The following is a 17,595-nucleotide window of genomic DNA, read 5'->3' as shown; positions in this document are numbered from 1 at the left end:
TTTAGTGCTGCGCCACCTTGTGACAGCGTTCAATAGTCACAAAGCATCACCACATGAATCCTGACTTGCTTTCAATTTCATAAAACTTTCCAGCAAACTCCTTTATCATCTCCGCGATGCGGTTACGGCTTTTTTACCCCATCGCGATTTTATTCCTCGTCGCCTACTTCTTTTACCGTCTAGTATCCTTCCTGCAGATCTTCTTTGAGCACACCGGTATCAGCATCACTCAACAGGAAATCAAAATCGCCCATGCGACAATCCCCGATTCTAGGCCCCAGTATATCCCAAAGATTATCCACAATGTCTTTCATGACTGGAAAAATCAGTCGATGCCTGCGGACTGGAAGAAAAATAGACAGAACTGTATTGATTTAAATCCAGATTGGGAACACAAGGTAAGAAGAGGCCGGGCTCAGCAGCAGGCTACAAGGATTCTGATACAATAGATCATACAGCTGTGGTCAGAGGAAGAGTCTCGAGTTTTCATCGAAGAACACTATCACTGGTTCTTGAGAGCTTACGATGGCTATGAACACCGCGTGCAGAGAATTGACGCGCTGCGATATTTCTTATTACGAAATTATGGTGGCATTTATCTCGATTTGGACAATGTACGATCTTCCCGAGATATTCTACCTCTCTGCTTGCTGATGTATTTTCGAAGGGCTGCCTCGAGAGTCTAGAACCTCTTCTATACTACCCAATTTTCACAACCGATGGAGGCCGTGGCGCCCTCAGCAACAACATCTTAGGTTCATACCCTCATCATCCTTTCTGGAAGCTCCTGACAGAATCCCTTATTCCTTATGATCATAACTATCTCTTCCCTTATGTTACGATCAGCTATGCCAGCGGTCAGTGGTTTGAGACGGCCATCTGGGACAAGTACCACCATTCGATTGGAGGACAAGCCAACGGCGAGGAGAACCTGGAGAACCTGCTTTATCGTATTATGATGGACGACCGGCCAGGTGCCGAGCCGTGGATCTTCTTTACCCAGGAGAGGGGAGGCTCATGGAATAACTGGGATAATCGCATGTTCCTGTGGATTGGAGATCACCTGGCTCTGGATATTATGGTAGGGGTTTCATGTATTGGGCTGCTCTTGTGGTGTTTCAAACAATGTGCGCGCAGCTGTATTCGCAAATGCCCCGTCCAGAAGGATTGTAGCAAAGTTCGGAGTGTGGAGTTCTTTGCATGACGATCTTTCCAGAACATCGCCATTGCGTTGGGAGGAGTATATCCTGTGCATCAAAGTTTTCAGAGGAAACAAAATCTGGCAGTGAGCTCAAAGCTTGACGTGTAGTGGACTCATTGTATATCCCTTGTTCTAAAATTATTCCAATCCACCGCCCGAGATATTCTTTCCCCTTCGATACATCACCGAGTCGGGCAACGACTCCGACATATCCATCATGCCGAGCACTAGCGATTCACCCGGTTTAGATCCACACTATAGATATTGTATCGATCACTCAGAACTGGAACAGTATAGAAGGGCCTCTTTTCCTGCTGCTTCACACACTGTGATATCATCAAATTCAAAAGACTGATTGATTCGCGGATGCAGGGGTATATGGTCGATGATCGAGGCAGATAATAGTATGCATTTGAGACTTTGATGTGCTCGCGCACCACATGCCGACCTGGGAACCAGTTAAATAATTAGAACCCACCTGGCCCACTACCCAACCCAACCCACGATGGGCTGGGTTATGGGCCTAATTCTTCGGCCCACCGTGGGTTATGAGTTGAAATCTACAGCCCGCATCAGCCCAATCGGCCCCCAGTGGGCCAAAACAGTGCAAAAATAGACGATTAGCTGTATAATTTATGCAATGTTACCTCATAATTTTGCTAGAACCTCCTATGAGGAACCTTCTGGGGTATTTGGGAATACGAGTGAGGAACACAAGATGATGCCTTGACCATATAAATGGCATCGGGATTATATTTAGACTAGTCGCTTTCTTCACAGTGGAAATGATGGGAAGAGAAGCGGGGTATCTATCACAGTGTAAGTATTTTATGACAGGGAAGTAAGTAAAATAACAAAGAATCTGGGCATGAATCATATTTAAGAGCAGGGTTCTGTATTTTGGGGGCTAGGGCTCTTACCAAGATAGCCATAGTATTTTGTGAATAATAAATGACCTTTATAGTATATTGAAGTTAGGACACTGTACCCAGTTCGCAATGGAGAGATGGGTTGGCTTCACAAGCCAATAAATAATAGGTGCCGCAGAAAAACGGTTCGGGCAATCAGAAGAAGTTGCCCGCCCAGCAAAACGACCCTCTCTCAGAGTAACCTTAGCCGCTTGCACGTGGGTCATCACAAGGCATGCACTCAGAATACGGTTCCCAAGTGACGGTAGCCGCATCGACACAATTTCTCGTAGACTGCAGAAATAGGTGATCAGAATTGAGACCCCAGCGCGTGATATCTTCTTCCTTGATACCCGTGGGAAGTCCATTTCGAGGCTTGAAGACACCTTACCCGCAAATCTGAGCTTCTTCAGGAACGAATATTGAATGATTTCTGGTAGCATCGTGTTTGGAGAATGAGTGACCAGCGAATTTGATACTGTTTGACAATACAGAATAATCCGATCGCACAGAACTCTTGCAGAAGATTTCGCCTGTTCAGTTTGAAAAGCATCACGATAACATGAAAGAAACCAGAACCCCTGGCACGGGCGAGTGGTTGTTACAAAACCCGGGATTTCAACGTTGGGAGGAGACCAACCCTCCGGTATTTTCTGGCTTCAGGGATCCCGTAATTTGTTGACAAGTTCCTCCTTTTATTTCAGGACGTGCTGACCTGAGCTAGCCGGTGTTGGCAAGACATACCTCACGTCCCGAGTCGTCGACCTTATCAAGGACCAGATGGAAGACCTGCCGAGAAATGAGGGATCTGCGTTCTTCTACTGCAACCGAAACGAGAAGAACCGCAGGGACTCGCTCTCTATCATCAACAGCTATGTGCGCCAGCTCTCAACTTCAGCAACCCCGATTCAGTGCGGATCAAATTGAAGGAACTGTGCAGGCAGGCCGAAGAGTCTGGAACCACGTTGAGCTTTGACGCTTGCCAAGAGCAGATTCTGGCTTTGTTGAATCTTTACACCAAGTCTACGCTTGTGATCGAAGGTTTCGATGAGTGTGATCAAGGCTCGCGTGATAAATTGATTGAGACTTTCAATTCTCTTCTGGCAGAGTCAAATAACACACTGAAGATTTACATCGCGAGTCGCCCGGATCCAGACATCCAAGCCCAGATTCAACAGGAGCAAAGAATCAGCATCACAATTCAAGTGAGCCAGAATGCACCAGACATCCAGTGATTCCTTGACCAACTGCTGGATAAGCTTGCCAAGAAGCCTGCTTTCATTGGTCGCATAAAAGGCAAAGTCGTGGAGAGACTACTTGAGCGCTGCCAGGGAATGTAAGCTTGAAGTCACATTATACCTTTGGATCGAATTGACATGATTGCTAACTTGAACCAGGTTCCAATGGGCATCACTGCAAGTCCACCAGATCACACGATGCAGAACCGAGTCGAGTGATTGGAAGCGACTCGAAAATTTGCCAGAGGATCTACAGAAGGCATATGATGCAATTTGGGATCAAATCGACAGCCTAGAGGATCCTACCCAGGACCTTCGTTCATCGTGCCTTCAAATGGGTTATGGCGACAACCAAGTCCCTGGACAGCAAGTGCCTTCTATCGGCCGTTCGCGTGGGCTTCCAAAAGGAGGGTGCTATACAAGTTCAAAACGTAGGATTTCGATCAAAAAGTGGCTGCATCTTGAGAGATGTGCATGCACTAACCAGAACAGGTGTATATAACAATATTATATTTAGATGAATCATCATTTTACCCAGCCAAAAAAGGGAAGACTGGGCAAATTTATGTAAATCAGGATCTAAACGGATTGATCCCAATCCGCCCTACGTAGAACCGCGGTGCGGATCCGGATCCAATTCTTCGATCCGGCAATCCGGTGGATCAGGATCAGGATCCAACTGTTGAATCCGGATCCGCCCCATTTCGAGGTCTACTTCGGACATACCACAACACAGAATGAGATATAAATGATACATGGGGAGTATACAGCATGAAAAATGAAATAAAAATGGAAAGCTCCATGGAACATATGACGGGCTTGACCTCTCGTCGAATCCCTTTCCCTGGGAATGATTCCTTCGGTGGGGCCATGCTGGAAACGATGGCGTAAGTGGGCTTGTATATCGAAACTCCATGACAGAAAAATGCGCTGCAGAGATTCAGGAGAAAAAAACACACCGCACATCACAGTACGCAGGGACGTCAGAGAAGCAGTCATCCGTATGCGTTGCATACGAAAGAGAGGGATCAAGAAAATTACGCGGGGAAGTGGTCGCAGTTGCGAATACACTGCAACCCCCTTGCCTGGCATTTTTCCGAGAGATGATGTAGTATACTCCCGGTGGGGGCATGAAACTTGCATCCGTGGAATAGTAGCTTACCCCTGGAAGATGAATAAAGATAAAGATAAAGGGTCTCTTTGGTCTGCCTTTATGAGAGAAAGGTAGTAAGAGAATAATTCAGATGAAAGCTCTTGTTTTATTCAGTCTGGTTTTTAGGCCATATTTATAGACAGAAATATTAAGTTCATCTAGAATGAGTGTGCTGATTGCCCAAGGTCATAGACGTCATAAAGTAAGGGGTAGGCCTAATAACCTCTGGTTATGTAGGCTGACGTAGATAGAAAGCATAGTGAAGGCTGAAATGTGAGATAATTAGAAGATCAGATGAAGGCGGTGAGATATGGCAGAACGGGAACATCAACTGGAACTTTCCATGTTGAATTGGAAACTCTGGAAATCTGCATGTATGAATCCATACACCTAAAATCCTGACACTAATCCTTAAGAAAGAGAGCTTATTAATTATAAGAGAATGCCTTTTATTCCTTTATGCGGTCACGTAGCGTTCGCTTTTATGTAGGTTCGCGGGAAACCCTCTTATGTGGCTTCTGATATACCTAATTAGGCATCTGAATTGCCTTATGTTGTTTAAGGGCCGTAACATTTGGGCCTCATTTTCTGGTGATCCACGTTGGACTGCCCTAATTCCTTTATTTGGCCATCCGGATTCACCGCGAGGGGGCGTGAATAGTATTCATATCCTCGAAACCTACCAACAGTGGTTACCGACATTAATATATGACCGATCTAAGGCTATATTTATGCATGATGGTTCCCGAACACATACAGCGCATCGCGTCCGCAACTGGCTAAGAGATGAAGAATTCTTTGTTATGGATTGGCCAGCTTATTCTCCGGACCTTAACCCTATAGAGAATCTATGGGCGTTATTAAAGGATAAATTATTAAAGATGTTTCCTGAGCTATATCATATGCCAAATACTGAAGAAACACGGTGGTTTTTAATATCAGCTGCCCAGACTGCGTGGTCTCAAATAGACCCTGATATCCTACACAGGCTGTCTGAGAGCATGCCTAGACGCGTGCAGGCTATTATTGAGGCCGAAGGCTGGTATACTACATATTGAAATACAAATATTTAGATTCTGCTGGCAGAAAATTATGTAATAAGGTGTGGGTGGGGACGGGGGTTTTCAGACTTCCTGGGACAGACTGTATGCACTCTTCCGAGCGCTGTGGCTGGAAGCATCCCTGGTCCACCAAAGATAGAAGGCGGTATTCGCGGCGAACAAGAGCGGTGTAAAAGGGGGTTGGGGACTTTAGCGGTGTCCACTTTATAGTGGTATGTAATTGGAATTACAACCAGGGTCCCGAGCAACCGTGACCAATGAAATATCCTTATCTCCCCACGTGCATGGCCCGCTCTTGATCCTTGTTATCCTATCAGTGCATCCCCTGAAGCTTCTCTTCCTTCAATTTCAATCCCTAAGCGCTTAAAGCGAGAGTCTTGACCATCCATGATACCCATTTGAACTCCGATAATCTCTCAGCATCAAATCAACAGTTATATTAATGCAGCAAAGGGTATTAGCGTGGGATGTCTCTATCTCGTTATCTTACAGCGGCGTCCTGATTAAAGTTCCGGCTGCCACTTCTTTTATATGTGACCAGTGCGGGGAGGCGATAACTAGCAATTAATAAAAGCCTAATTCTTATTAGTCAGTACAGGTTCAAAAATGCCACGTAACTGGTCCTGTTTTGTATCTATTAATAAGAAATTGCATGCGGGGTCTTCCCCTTTGTTACGTACTCCGTATCGTGGCTCAGACTAGTCTGGAAAATTGGAAAAAATTTCTTGGGGTCATCACGCCCTGTCTTCCCCAGTCAACTTGGTCAGGCGACAGTGCTGTCGGAATATCTGTGCGCAAATTTCTTCTGTAGTAAGGTCAACCTCGCTTCTTGTTCTCATTTTCATCAATCACGGCCACCCCGCTTCATCGCGGAGTTTGTCGGGTTTACTGGGTCGCTTCCAATTATGAGATACATGTCGGACAATGTCGAGGTTCGTCTGCTCCACATCAGGCAAACCTCCAAACGTTTGATATCTTCGTACGTGTTTGACTGGGTAATTATTATGTTTGTGCACCTGTATCTATTGAAAATCCCTTTCCCTTGCTAATTTTGCTGTCAAGTTTGGTCGCTGCTGCGGGTGGTGTTCTGTACAAAGTCACCGGTTACAAACATGCCTTTTCCATTGACGACCCGGCAATATCCTATCCGCTGGCTGCCGACACCGTTTCCATCACTATCGTTGGCATAGTCGCCTGCGGTATACCTGCTGTTGTCATCTTGGTTCTTGCTCTTCTCATCCCTTCTTCTAGTATTGAAGCTTCAGGGAAGCTAGGCACAGAGGGCACTTGGAACCGTCGGTTGTGGGAATGGCACGCGGGATGGTTAGGTCTTGGCCTCAGCCTGTCAGGGGCATTCTTTATCACTTCTGGCCTCAAGGATGTTGTGGGAAAACCTCGTCCTGACTTGCTTGCTCGCTGCGACCCTGATCTTTCCAATCTCGCTGCTCATTTGGTCGGGGGTCTTGGCCTTAAGGAAACATCAGCACCCATATTGGTTGACACTAGCATCTGCCAGAACCCAGATTCAAGTGTAATTAAAAACGGGTTTGCTGCTTTCCCCTCTGGTCACTCTTCCTTCTCTTGGGCAGGATTGCTCTACTTATCACTCTGGCTCAGTGTGAAGTTTGCTATCACTTTCCCGGTTCCCTTTCCAATGCCTTCACGCACCGGACAGGGAGCCGCACAGGCCGGTCTCGTTCACAATGCCAATGAAACAGGATCTTTTCGCTCTTCGGCAGCAGCCCCGCCACTTTACCTCCTCCTACTCGTTATCAGCCCGGTAGCTGCGGCTCTTTACATCTGCGCGACCCGCTATGCTGATTACATGCACGCTGGCTGGGATATACTGGGCGGCAGTCTAATCGGCATGGTTTTTGCTTATATGGGTTTCCGTTGGTATCACATTCCATTCGGTGATGGTGGATGGGCTTGGGCACCGCGGTCAGCACAGGGGGCGTTCGGGCTGGCTTTCGGGAGCTCAAATTTTGCCGGGAATGAAGGACAAACCAGGGACGTGAGGAGGAACACAAATGGGTACGAGGATTTAGAGCTTGGGCCTGTACGTTAAAGGGTATCAAAATGCAAAAGCATAAGTTCATGAAACGTGATAAACTGGGTTTGATTAAATGAGGCTAGACATGCTCCAAAGAAAGACAATAAAAGTGAAAATCCACAAATATCAAAGACCACTCGACACTGGAGAATAGAAGATGATATGCGAGGATCCTCGACTACCTCCATTGAGGAATATAGCACCAATGTCCGTTTTCATTAAAGGAAATCCTGTTACAGTTGAAGACGGGCATTAATGGCGTGAGATTCTCCAAAAAGATCAATGCGAAGTCTCCTCTTAGCCTACGCCCAGAAAGGCCCACTCAGTCCCCTCCGGCTGGTTCACAGTCCGGTTTGGGAGTTGGTACTGGAAATTAGAATGGTATCCCACCATCAGGGGCTGTCCTTCTAGCAGCTGCTGGCTCTGGAAAGACAGCTGTTCGGGCTGCAGATATTTTGAGGGCGGATTGACGCCGTAGCGCTGCTGCATCATCTGCAAATATTGCGGGTACGGGTGCATCCGTGGGTATTGCTGTGGCGTGGGCGGCTGCGGAGCATGTGGAATGTTCATCGCGGATGTGACGGGGAAGTTCTGCGTCACGATCGGAGGCCTGCCCTCGTGTACTGGCACGGAGCCCATCTGTGGAGAGTAGAAATCATCGCTTGGCGTGGCGGAACTCGGGTAGTAGGGCTGCTGAGCGACAAGGCACTGCTCGTTCGGACTTGGGATGGAGACGGTCACTGGAGGCTGGTGCTGATACGAGTGCTTCGAAGTCAGGTCTTCCGAGGATGGTCGAAGCAAGGTCCCCGGCGGATGGGAGCGGTTTTGGTGTTTTGTGAGACTATTTTTGCGACAGAAACTAGAAACGACAGCGGAGTGAGCTTGCTGATTCAATGTTACAACCATATGGTGAGTCTCACCTCTGTTCGCAAGTCGGTTCTTGACAAACATATGGTCGTATGCCCGTATGGATTCTTCGATGACGGGCCATACTGGAAGACTGTCGCTGTTGTCAGTGAATGGTGACGAGAAACTAAAAATTCGTTGCTGTGCTTACGTCTGAGAAAGCTTTCTGGCAGGTCTTATAGTCACAAACATGCGGCTTTTCCCCGGTGTGAGTCCGCGAATGCACAGATAAGGCACTACGCTGGATGAAGCCTTTTTTGCAGTCCTTTACAGTACAAAGATAGGGGCGCTCATTGGTGTGTATGCGATAATGGCGACGGAGGTCCGACTTGCGATTGAAAGACTATAGGGACGAGGTATTAGATGGGGGCCGGGAACCATCAACGACAGCAAAACATACCTTACCACAACTTTCCCAGGAGCAGTTGATATCACGCCCACTCCCACGAGCCATGTCGAGGTGATCAGCAAAGAGGTCACGGTTGCGGAGGGAAGAGAGCGGGGTGTCAAATGCAGGCGACAGCGTCGTGGTGATAAGCGTCGGGAAATAATGTCAGCGCGTGCGCGCAAATAAATGAGGATATACACGCATAGAGTTCCCTTTCTCTAAACCCACAAACTCTGTATCCACCAGATTACACCAAGCTCGCCTGTCAAGGACTCTGTAGAAGGATTATCACGTCGGGAGGGGCCAGGTATTTTCAGCTGGCGCTGGACTCTATAGAAGGATGGTTGGCAACCGAACTTAAGTGCCAGGGAATTGCGATTGCCTTGAAAAAGCAAGGACGCAGAACCCCACAGGTCTAACTTGACTCGACCAGGTTTTAGCCTCTTGACCCACCTGGGAAAGCCGGATGATAGTGGTAGGCTGGTCCGGCCTTGAAGCACCGGGATACGAGGTACATCGGTGGTTTTCAGCGGAAATAAATAGGAAATGCGGTGTTGGATCTCCTGTACTGATGGTACTGTCCTGTCACCATGATACGCACTATTCATGCACTATGTAGAATTAGACCTGTAAGACCTGTAATCTAGAATACTGGGTCGTGACCCACAGAACTCCATAATAATACAACCAACATACACACGCTACAAGATGGGGCGGACGCGGAATAAACTAGTCCTGGAGAGGAATAGTGGTAAAGCCATCACTCTCCATCTTGACACCAAGTTTTACTTGGCTATAATCGCATAACCCAAATAGGTAGCCCGTGGCGGTTTAATCGATCCATAGGTTCTTGATTTTTTTTCTATCCAAATCGCGCAGCCGTCCGATTCAACTAGCATGGGTCCTTTTAGTCAGATATCTGGTTTCTAGTTAATAGGCACGTATCACCGCCTTACGCTATAGCAGCAATGATGTGCACGGGTTTATAGAGCTCTCCTTCAATACCTCACTCGAAAGGCAAATTATTACCCCGCAAACATTATATTTCGATCCAACAAATCCCATCGCCTTGTGTGAGACTTTGACACTCTTACGGTAATATATGGTAACGGGTTGTCCATATACCAATACGGAAATGATAATCACCTCCTAATTTGTAATTTAGATTGGAGTGGGTGGGAATTGCTAAGGACACCCCCAACTTTCCTAGGGACACCCCTTTCTCTAAAGTTCCATTGACCCTAGTTCTTGTCATGGCTTGGGTCTTCAGCTGACTCTTTCGCCCCCAGCCCCTGATCCTGATCGCTTAGCGTGACAGCAGTCCAACGCGCACGTAACTACCCCCTGTCGCATGAAGCGCAACTCTTCAAAGACTCAAGAAGCATGGCCGACACGCTGCTGCTGAATCCGCAGGAGTACTACTACAGCCTGTCAGGTGACAGTCCCTCTCTGAAAGAAAAATTCCATGATATCGACGACAAGACCCACTTCTACAATGCCATGAACCGTCTGGAGGACCCGCACACCCGGAACTTTGTGCTGGACTTTGGCAACGAGGATGCCTGGAGCGGCGCCGATCTGGACACGGAGGAGTTGAAACTACTACTAAGCAGACCGGTATGTTGTTGTCCATCTCGGTGGTTTGGTAAAGAGACTGACTGGACCAAAGAGAGCAAGATGTTTTGGCACCCGGTGGATGTAAGCTCCCATAAGTCCAAAAGATGGTTCCTCGACTGACCATCGTACCCGCAGTAACATCTGGGCGCCAGAGGAACAGAAAGATACTATCAAGGTGTGTTAGCTTCTAATCTTTGGACCTTCAACCGCTAACTCGCCCAGGCCCTCACCACACACTATGGAGTTTCAGAACGACTACAGGGGATGATGTGCACAGAACCAGTCGTGGCTCTCCCAAAGCCCGTCGCATTACCGAAAAGAAGACATACGCGCGATTTCGACCACTCAGAGAAGCCAACGGGCGATGTTAAAAACGCAATTTCCCCCAAGGACCAGTCAGATCCTGATACATTACGGGATACCGCATCGTTCAAGAACTTGACCTTTTCTCAAGTCACTGATCAAATTTGGCATTTCTCGTCCGTGGATCATGGCCCTCGATGTACATCGTTGCCCGTGAGCAGAAAAAAAGACACAACGAGACTAACTCTTGAGCAGACACTTGCGTCGGCTACAATACGCTATTTGTGGTTCCGCACGTGAACATGCCGAATGGCAAAGACCTACCAGACGGGAGACGACTGTGGTCCTGGCTAATTCTTTGCGAAGACGGTTTGTGTCAATTAGATGTTGTGTTGTTAGTTTACTGACTTTGGCAGGCACTGTCATTTCAATCCAGGAGAAACCGTCCTTAAGAGCACAGACCCAAGAATCTATGGAGGACATGAAGCGCGTTCTCGAAATCGTGCGCCGAAACGTCCGCTTCGTCTTCGCGGGCGTGTCCCGGCAGTACCTTGCCATAACCGAGAGCGACTCGCTGGTCACCATTCGAGTGCGCCATTTCAACGATTTCGGTTCAGACCAGTCAAATATCAAGCAGGAGGATGGGCCTAGCCTGCTGTTCTACTATATTTTTGATGACTGGATGTCCAGCTATGGAATCATTGCAAAACGAGAACACAAATACGGAGTTGCCCTTGATCAAATGGTAAGCGAAGCTACGCACCGTGCTGGCATTTGGCTGATGTCCACACGCAGAGAGGGAACATGCTCAAGCAACCTGAAGTCGACTTGGTGGATGAGTTACACTGGCTAGGTCGCCGGCTGGCAGTCCTGAAGCGGCTCTATCAAAGCTACGGGCTAATCATGCGGCGTCTGTTACAGCGACAGCGCATGCTCCGCGACGAACTATGCCAGGTCCATCCGCCACCGTTATCGTACGGCGCCACATTTGGGGATATCGAGTTCCCCGACCTGCGGCAGGCGAACCTGGTCAGCAATCCCAGTCAGCCCGGCGCCAACGATAAGCCCGTCGGGGTGCATCTGAGCTCGGCAGCCGTGGCGCGCTTTGAGCGGCTGGCGGATCGCATCAATCTGTACTGCCTGAGCGAGATTGACAGCTGTCTCACGGAGAAGGAGTCATTGACGTTCGTGGTAAGTAGCCTGTTTTCTTGGTCATGAAAATCGCAATCTAACCGAGGCAGAACTTGAACTTGATCGCGCTCAAGGACTCGCAGGCCGTGGAGAAGTTGACACGAATCACGATCCTGCTGGCCAAGGCGACCATTATGTTCCTGCCGGTCAGTCTGATGACAGGATACTTCTCGACGCAGCTGCAGGGCATTAAAGGTGGCAAATACTCGGTGACGGAATACTGGGTGGCCTTTGCGGTGATTCTGGTGGTGTCCATTTTACTGCTGATGATTTTTGGGGTTGCCAGCGACACGGTGGAGGGCAAGACGATCTACCGGTCGTTGGTGAGAACGTTCTTCCGGACGTCACGCGAGCGTATGCAGCAGCGCCGGGGCGGATGATGATATACCCTATATGGATTTAATAATAGTCGATCCGACAGTTGTGGCGCAGGCCGTGAGCCCCCAACGAGTTTAGTTGTGTTGAATATGAAAGGATCGCAGAAAAAAGACTGGACCGATAAGTGTAGCCCATCAAGGAGAGATTGGCGGTCCCTAGCTGGAGCCGGGTACGGGCAGCACGGTGTCCTTTTCGGGATGGGGCGATTGACCAGGCAGGAATTGAGCCACCACCAAGCAGAGCAAGAATAAGGACACAACAACGGGTACAGTAAAAATTGGTCAGAGTCAGCCGCCGAGGACCAAAAGAGCGGGAAAAGCCAGATGGCCAAGTCACGGGCGGCCTTGTAACGGTGACGGATACATACTAGCGAGACCGTGCAAATTTTTGGTTTGGTCGGGTCGCACTCCACGATGCTGCGGTTGTTTATCAATGCATATCAATCATCTGTTTGCTCTAACGTTCTTTCTTCCCTAACAGTGCTTTCAGGGGAATCCATCTCACTAGTGCAGGAGGCATAACGGAGGCTGTGTCTTCGACGAATTCTTCAACAAACTACGAAAAATATCCTCCGGAAAAATGCAAGAGGAACTCATATACTACAGTTGCTTTTTGTACCAATTGCTGTAAGCGATTCGGGTATCTCATGATGCTAATATACAACAAATAATCGATGTTGTACGCTTGGGATCGTCACCCGAAGAGGTCCGAAATGCGGTTTGCCAACTACTGAATGACAACCCGCTCGTCTGGACTGCTAGCCGACTGACGCACGGAAATGACGTGAATCCATAATTATTACAGAAAAGTAACGGTTTCCTACTCAGGCGTTGGTCTGTCGATAGCAAGCTTAGTTGCCAATGTGCGTCGTGATTTGAGTAAAATCATTGGATCCACATGCCTGTTTGATGAGCAATTGCTTAGCTGTTCACTCATATGCCCATCTTTGAGTGATTACTTTTCTAGTCAATATCGGATCACTTTGTCGCATTCCCTGCCTATGCCACTGGTGTTTCAGCTAGTAAAGCTCTAGCATAGGTTTGGGGAATCCTCCAATATTATTATCAAATGCAAAACTGGCGATCGAGATGAAAGTAACCTCGTCAGGGCAGGTTACAGAACACAAGGGATATCTCCCTAACTTTCGGGTTAACCGAACGAGGTTTGGTTTTCCCGGTCGCAGGGAACTGTGGAACGGGCCCGGCGAGATAATGAATGGAACATGAGGCCCGAGAGGAAACAAGTCGGACTGGCGAATGATAACAGGGACGGCAGCCTAGGCTCACAAACTAGGGATACCCTAGTAGGAACACTCTTCTCTGTCATAGAACTCGCGGAGAGTCAAATGATCGACTGCCTCGCGTAACAAGGCGGGTTAAGGCGAGGAAAAGGACCAAAATGTCTGAAAATGAGGTTACTGCCCAGAGCCCGCCATGAGATAGAGACAAGAAATCAGACGGTTTGCTGGACTCTTTATGTTCCACGGCCGATCATGGTTTTAGGTACAGATACACTCCCACCTAGGCATATCGTATGTCCTTTACTCCTCGTGTATGCTCCTTGTATATCCCTGACATACACCCTAGGAGCCTAATATATCTTTCCTGGGAATGCTAATACAGTCAACTCCCGCGAGCTGCACACCCTCGGAGGTTTGGGTTTTTGCTTGCACACACCGGATGTGTGCAGCTCATGGGTTGATGATGTAATGGTCATATTGATTAGCTATATAATATATACACATGAAGCTTTTCCTATTTAGGTTTAAATCCCATCTCCATCAATGTCTTCTGTTTCTTCCCATCTACCTCAAGCTTCTTGAATGCACTGGCCAATGCCTCAATCGAGGCCATATTATCCTCTGTGCAGCCCTCTCTATGTGCAGCCCTCTCTATGTGCAGCCCTCTCTATGTGCAGCCCTCTCTATGTGCAGCCCACAATGATAGATCTGATAGATGCCGTAGAATCATCGCGTCGGATGGAATATCTGGTCTTGGCCCATATATATATTCCTCATCCGGATCAGGTAAACTGTCTTCGGTATCCTCACCACCAAAAGTCATGATGATGTCGTCCAAATCGAGCTCGGAGGTATCAATATTTTCATCCGATGGGTTAAGAAATTCCTCAAAAGGTAGTATTTCTTCCGCATTTGGTTGACTTGCAAGCTTTTCAACCACCTGATAATAAAGAGGCCTCAATCTAGGATCCAATGTCGGTAGGGTATCCTGTTTAGCCTGATCGTGATCAGATGTACGACGCCCAGGAACAACAGTACTCTTAATATAACAGTTCTGAATAGTCTCATGGCTGACGTTTGTTCGCCACGCCTGGGTTAACCAACGAAGTGTGTAGTTTAGACTCATGCGATCTCGAGGATCAATCCCCCGGTCAAGCATACCTATCATCCAATACATCCAGCTCTTGCGATAATAATGCTTGAGGTTTTGGATAATACCCTGATCAAGGGGTTGATAGAGAGACGTGGCGTTCGCAGGTAGGAAGACTATCCTGATATTAGATGGTGGTGGCGCCTTTTCAAGGGCCAGAAGATGTGCACTGAAATTATCCATCAATAGAAGTACACGTCTTTGCCTACCTATTCGTAGGTAAAATGTGCGTAACCATTGTTCCATAATCTCATGTCGCATCCAGGCCTTCTTGTTATAGCGCCACACACATCCAATAGAAGCCATATTCACCCCCCTTAATGCGTGGGGTTGTTTTGCAGTTCCAATGATCCAGAGAGGTAATTTATCCGAGCCTGTCGCATTTGATGCAACGACGATAGTCATCCTTGTTTTATCCCTCTTTTGACCGGGACGACCTTCAGATGTAAGACCACCGTTAGGCATACGGCGCCAGAAAAGACCGGTTTCGTCCATATTATAGATATCCTCAGAAGGATATGTATCGCATATAATTTGGATAGCTTTCATCTCAACGTGGATAGAATCAGATACCGAAGCGGCTTCACCATGAAATATATGCCATTTAATTGAATGTCGATGTTTGAAGCGATTGAGCCAGCCATCACTAAAGACAGGCATAGGATGATCTTTGTACATTGGTATTTTCTTCCAATATTCAGTAGCTTTTAGGCGAATCAGGGGGCCGGTAATTGGAAAGCCCCTCTGAGTATGACGTCGTTGCCACTCAAAGAGAGCCTCATCTAGCAATGGCCAGTGTGCGGTAGGCTTCCTCACTTTGGCCCTAGCTTCGCCGTGATCCAGATGGTTATATTGAGATGAAAGTATACGCGAGACGGTCGTGCGGTTGATCGTCCGGTTGAATTTCTCTTGAAACCATTTAGCACAAGCTCTCTGGGTAGGCCGGGGACGTGTATCGGACGCAAAGATACGTAGGGCTTTCCTCTGAATGTCGGTAATACCCTTATTTGGTTGTCGTGGATAAGGGATATGCGTTGAAAGCGCGACCGAAGACCGGGGGGCCCGGCGACGGCGAGGTGGATTGCTGCATCGTGATTGGTCGGTTATGCTGAATAAGCGAAGATAGAAAAGTGTGCACACAGTGGATGGTGCAGGTTGCGGAATTCTTATATGTAAAAGTGGAAATTTACTAGGCGGGGCAAAAAAAAGGGGTGCAGCTGACGAATGTGTGCACTAGGTGGGGGAGCGGCTCGCGGGAGTTGACTGTACGGGATGATATGTAAATTTGAATGGCACGCGTCAGCTCGCGCAACAAATTAGAGACAAGATCAATCCTTAGGCCACCGCTCCACACGGGCGATTGCCTAGAAATAGGGATGCGCGAATACCGCTCAACGCGCACAAGCTCGACGATCGGCCGACTGATTAATGCGTAATGCCGGCATTGGCCATAAGATACAGCATTGACCGAGGCCAGTGGTGTGCGGTATTTTCGCTATTGGCCTATATCACTGGGCTCTGCTTTCAAATATTTATCGACTGGATGTGGATGAATCGGAGAGACCGACGAGAACGACAATTGAGCGCCACGGTATTCGTGGCTAGGTAACGGAGAGCCATTCTGTGACGCCGGGGCTGTGCAGTGCAACCTTAGATGGGGCGGATGGGGCGGGGCATACGGCGTTAATAGTATGACGGCAATTTTCAGATATGAAGGAGGCCGGCGGAATCAGAGACGAACAAGGCACACTAGCAGACGTGACCTAGATAGCTTCGTAGCATGGCGCACAGTCACTCCCTTGGAGAAGGAGAAGGGGTATCGACCCAAAGTACAGTGACGCAGCAAAAGTATTAACACCCCCTGGACCCACGCCTACACCGCCCTCTCACCGCCTACCTAGGAACACGCTAGTAGTAGCTCAATAATCTCGCGTTTTTGCGCGTTATTCTGTTTATACCTCCTGAATCTCCTTATTTTGCTATCTATTATGGCACCGCGGTCTGAATTGACACCTGCGCTACGTGAGCGTATATGTGAGCTGTCCCAAGCTGCGGGATGGGGCTATAAACGTATTCAAAAGCGCTATCCTTGGGTCTCTCTTTCTAGTATACGCTATACTATTAAAAAGGACCGCGAACGACTCGATGGTGTCTCTAAACCACGCTCTGGACGCCCACGGAAGCTTGATGAAGCTGATCGTGAGCGTTTGTTAAACGCTATTAAGGAAAATCCTAAGATTACCCGCGTTGATTTGCTTACAAATGTGTCGAATAAGGTTAGCTATATTCCTTTAGTTTTAAATGCTTACTGACCTAAATTTTTGGTTAAATATGACTCGATCCGACGCCTTTTAAACGCCGAGAATATGCGAAAGTGGCGCTGTAGCTGGCGGCCCTATTTGACCGAACAAAATGCGCTAAAACGGCTTCAATGGGCGCATCGCTATCGACACTTTATTGCTGAAGATTAGGCTCGTGTCTATTGGTCTGACGAATGTACAATTGAGCGCGGTATTGGTGTTCGTCGTGAATGGACTTTTATTCGCCCTCGAGATCAGCCTAAGGAGAGACAATGTCAAGGTCTTCCTATAAAAGGAAACCAAGTTAAGCAGATGTTTTGGGGGGCTTTTTCTGGCAGCACACGACGCACTGGCCTTATCCCTCTATTTGGAAACCCTGAAGCACCTCGCGGAGGCGTTGATCGCTTTATTATTCGAGATTTATATCTCCGAATGCTGCCTACATTAATGAATCATGAGGGTGGTATCTTTCAGCATGATAATGCGCCTACACATACTGCACACGTTG

General features: G+C 48.0%; 5 protein-coding genes across 5 annotated transcripts; 4 read left to right on the top strand and 1 right to left on the bottom strand.

Moving 5' to 3' along the window:
* Positions 1–116: 116 nt before the first annotated feature.
* Positions 117–1,204, top strand: N7498_007901 (glycosyltransferase family 32 protein; the record flags this gene model as incomplete). The annotated part of the gene is made up of 3 exons (XM_058454963.1): positions 117–398; positions 459–614; positions 668–1,204. 3 exons carry the CDS (start codon positions 117–119, stop codon positions 1,202–1,204), a joined length of 975 nt encoding a protein of 324 aa, XP_058307212.1.
* A 1,467-nt stretch (positions 1,205–2,671) lies between these two features.
* On the top strand, positions 2,672–3,566 carry N7498_007900 (uncharacterized protein; the record flags this gene model as incomplete). The annotated part of the gene is made up of 4 exons (XM_058454962.1): positions 2,672–2,786; positions 2,834–2,985; positions 3,054–3,314; positions 3,507–3,566. The coding sequence occupies 4 exons, from the start codon at positions 2,672–2,674 to the stop codon at positions 3,564–3,566; spliced, it is 588 nt and encodes a 195-aa protein (XP_058307211.1).
* A 2,909-nt stretch (positions 3,567–6,475) lies between these two features.
* Positions 6,476–7,629, top strand: N7498_007899 (phosphatase PAP2 family protein; the record flags this gene model as incomplete). The annotated part of the gene is made up of 2 exons (XM_058454961.1): positions 6,476–6,540; positions 6,624–7,629. 2 exons carry the CDS (start codon positions 6,476–6,478, stop codon positions 7,627–7,629), a joined length of 1,071 nt encoding a protein of 356 aa, XP_058307210.1.
* Positions 7,630–7,911: 282 nt separating this feature from the next.
* Positions 7,912–8,974, bottom strand: N7498_007898 (C2H2-type zinc finger protein; the record flags this gene model as incomplete). Its single annotated transcript, XM_058454960.1, has 4 exons — positions 7,912–8,473; positions 8,535–8,614; positions 8,672–8,863; positions 8,921–8,974. The coding sequence occupies 4 exons, from the start codon at positions 8,972–8,974 to the stop codon at positions 7,912–7,914; spliced, it is 888 nt and encodes a 295-aa protein (XP_058307209.1).
* A 1,317-nt stretch (positions 8,975–10,291) lies between these two features.
* Positions 10,292–12,399, top strand: N7498_007897 (uncharacterized protein; the record flags this gene model as incomplete). The annotated part of the gene is made up of 8 exons (XM_058454959.1): positions 10,292–10,525; positions 10,578–10,606; positions 10,661–10,700; positions 10,748–11,027; positions 11,084–11,197; positions 11,245–11,573; positions 11,624–12,019; positions 12,070–12,399. The coding sequence occupies 8 exons, from the start codon at positions 10,292–10,294 to the stop codon at positions 12,397–12,399; spliced, it is 1,752 nt and encodes a 583-aa protein (XP_058307208.1).
* Between the last annotated feature and the right edge of the window lie 5,196 nt (positions 12,400–17,595).

This window comes from Penicillium cinerascens, assembly GCF_028974065.1.
Source record: "Penicillium cinerascens strain IBT 15544 chromosome Unknown contig_9_segment0_segment0, whole genome shotgun sequence".
NCBI classification, from domain to species: Eukaryota; Fungi; Ascomycota; class Eurotiomycetes; order Eurotiales; family Aspergillaceae; genus Penicillium; species Penicillium cinerascens.
The sequence above is the reverse complement of the archived record's forward strand: the minus strand, read 5'-3'. Positions and strand labels throughout refer to the sequence as shown.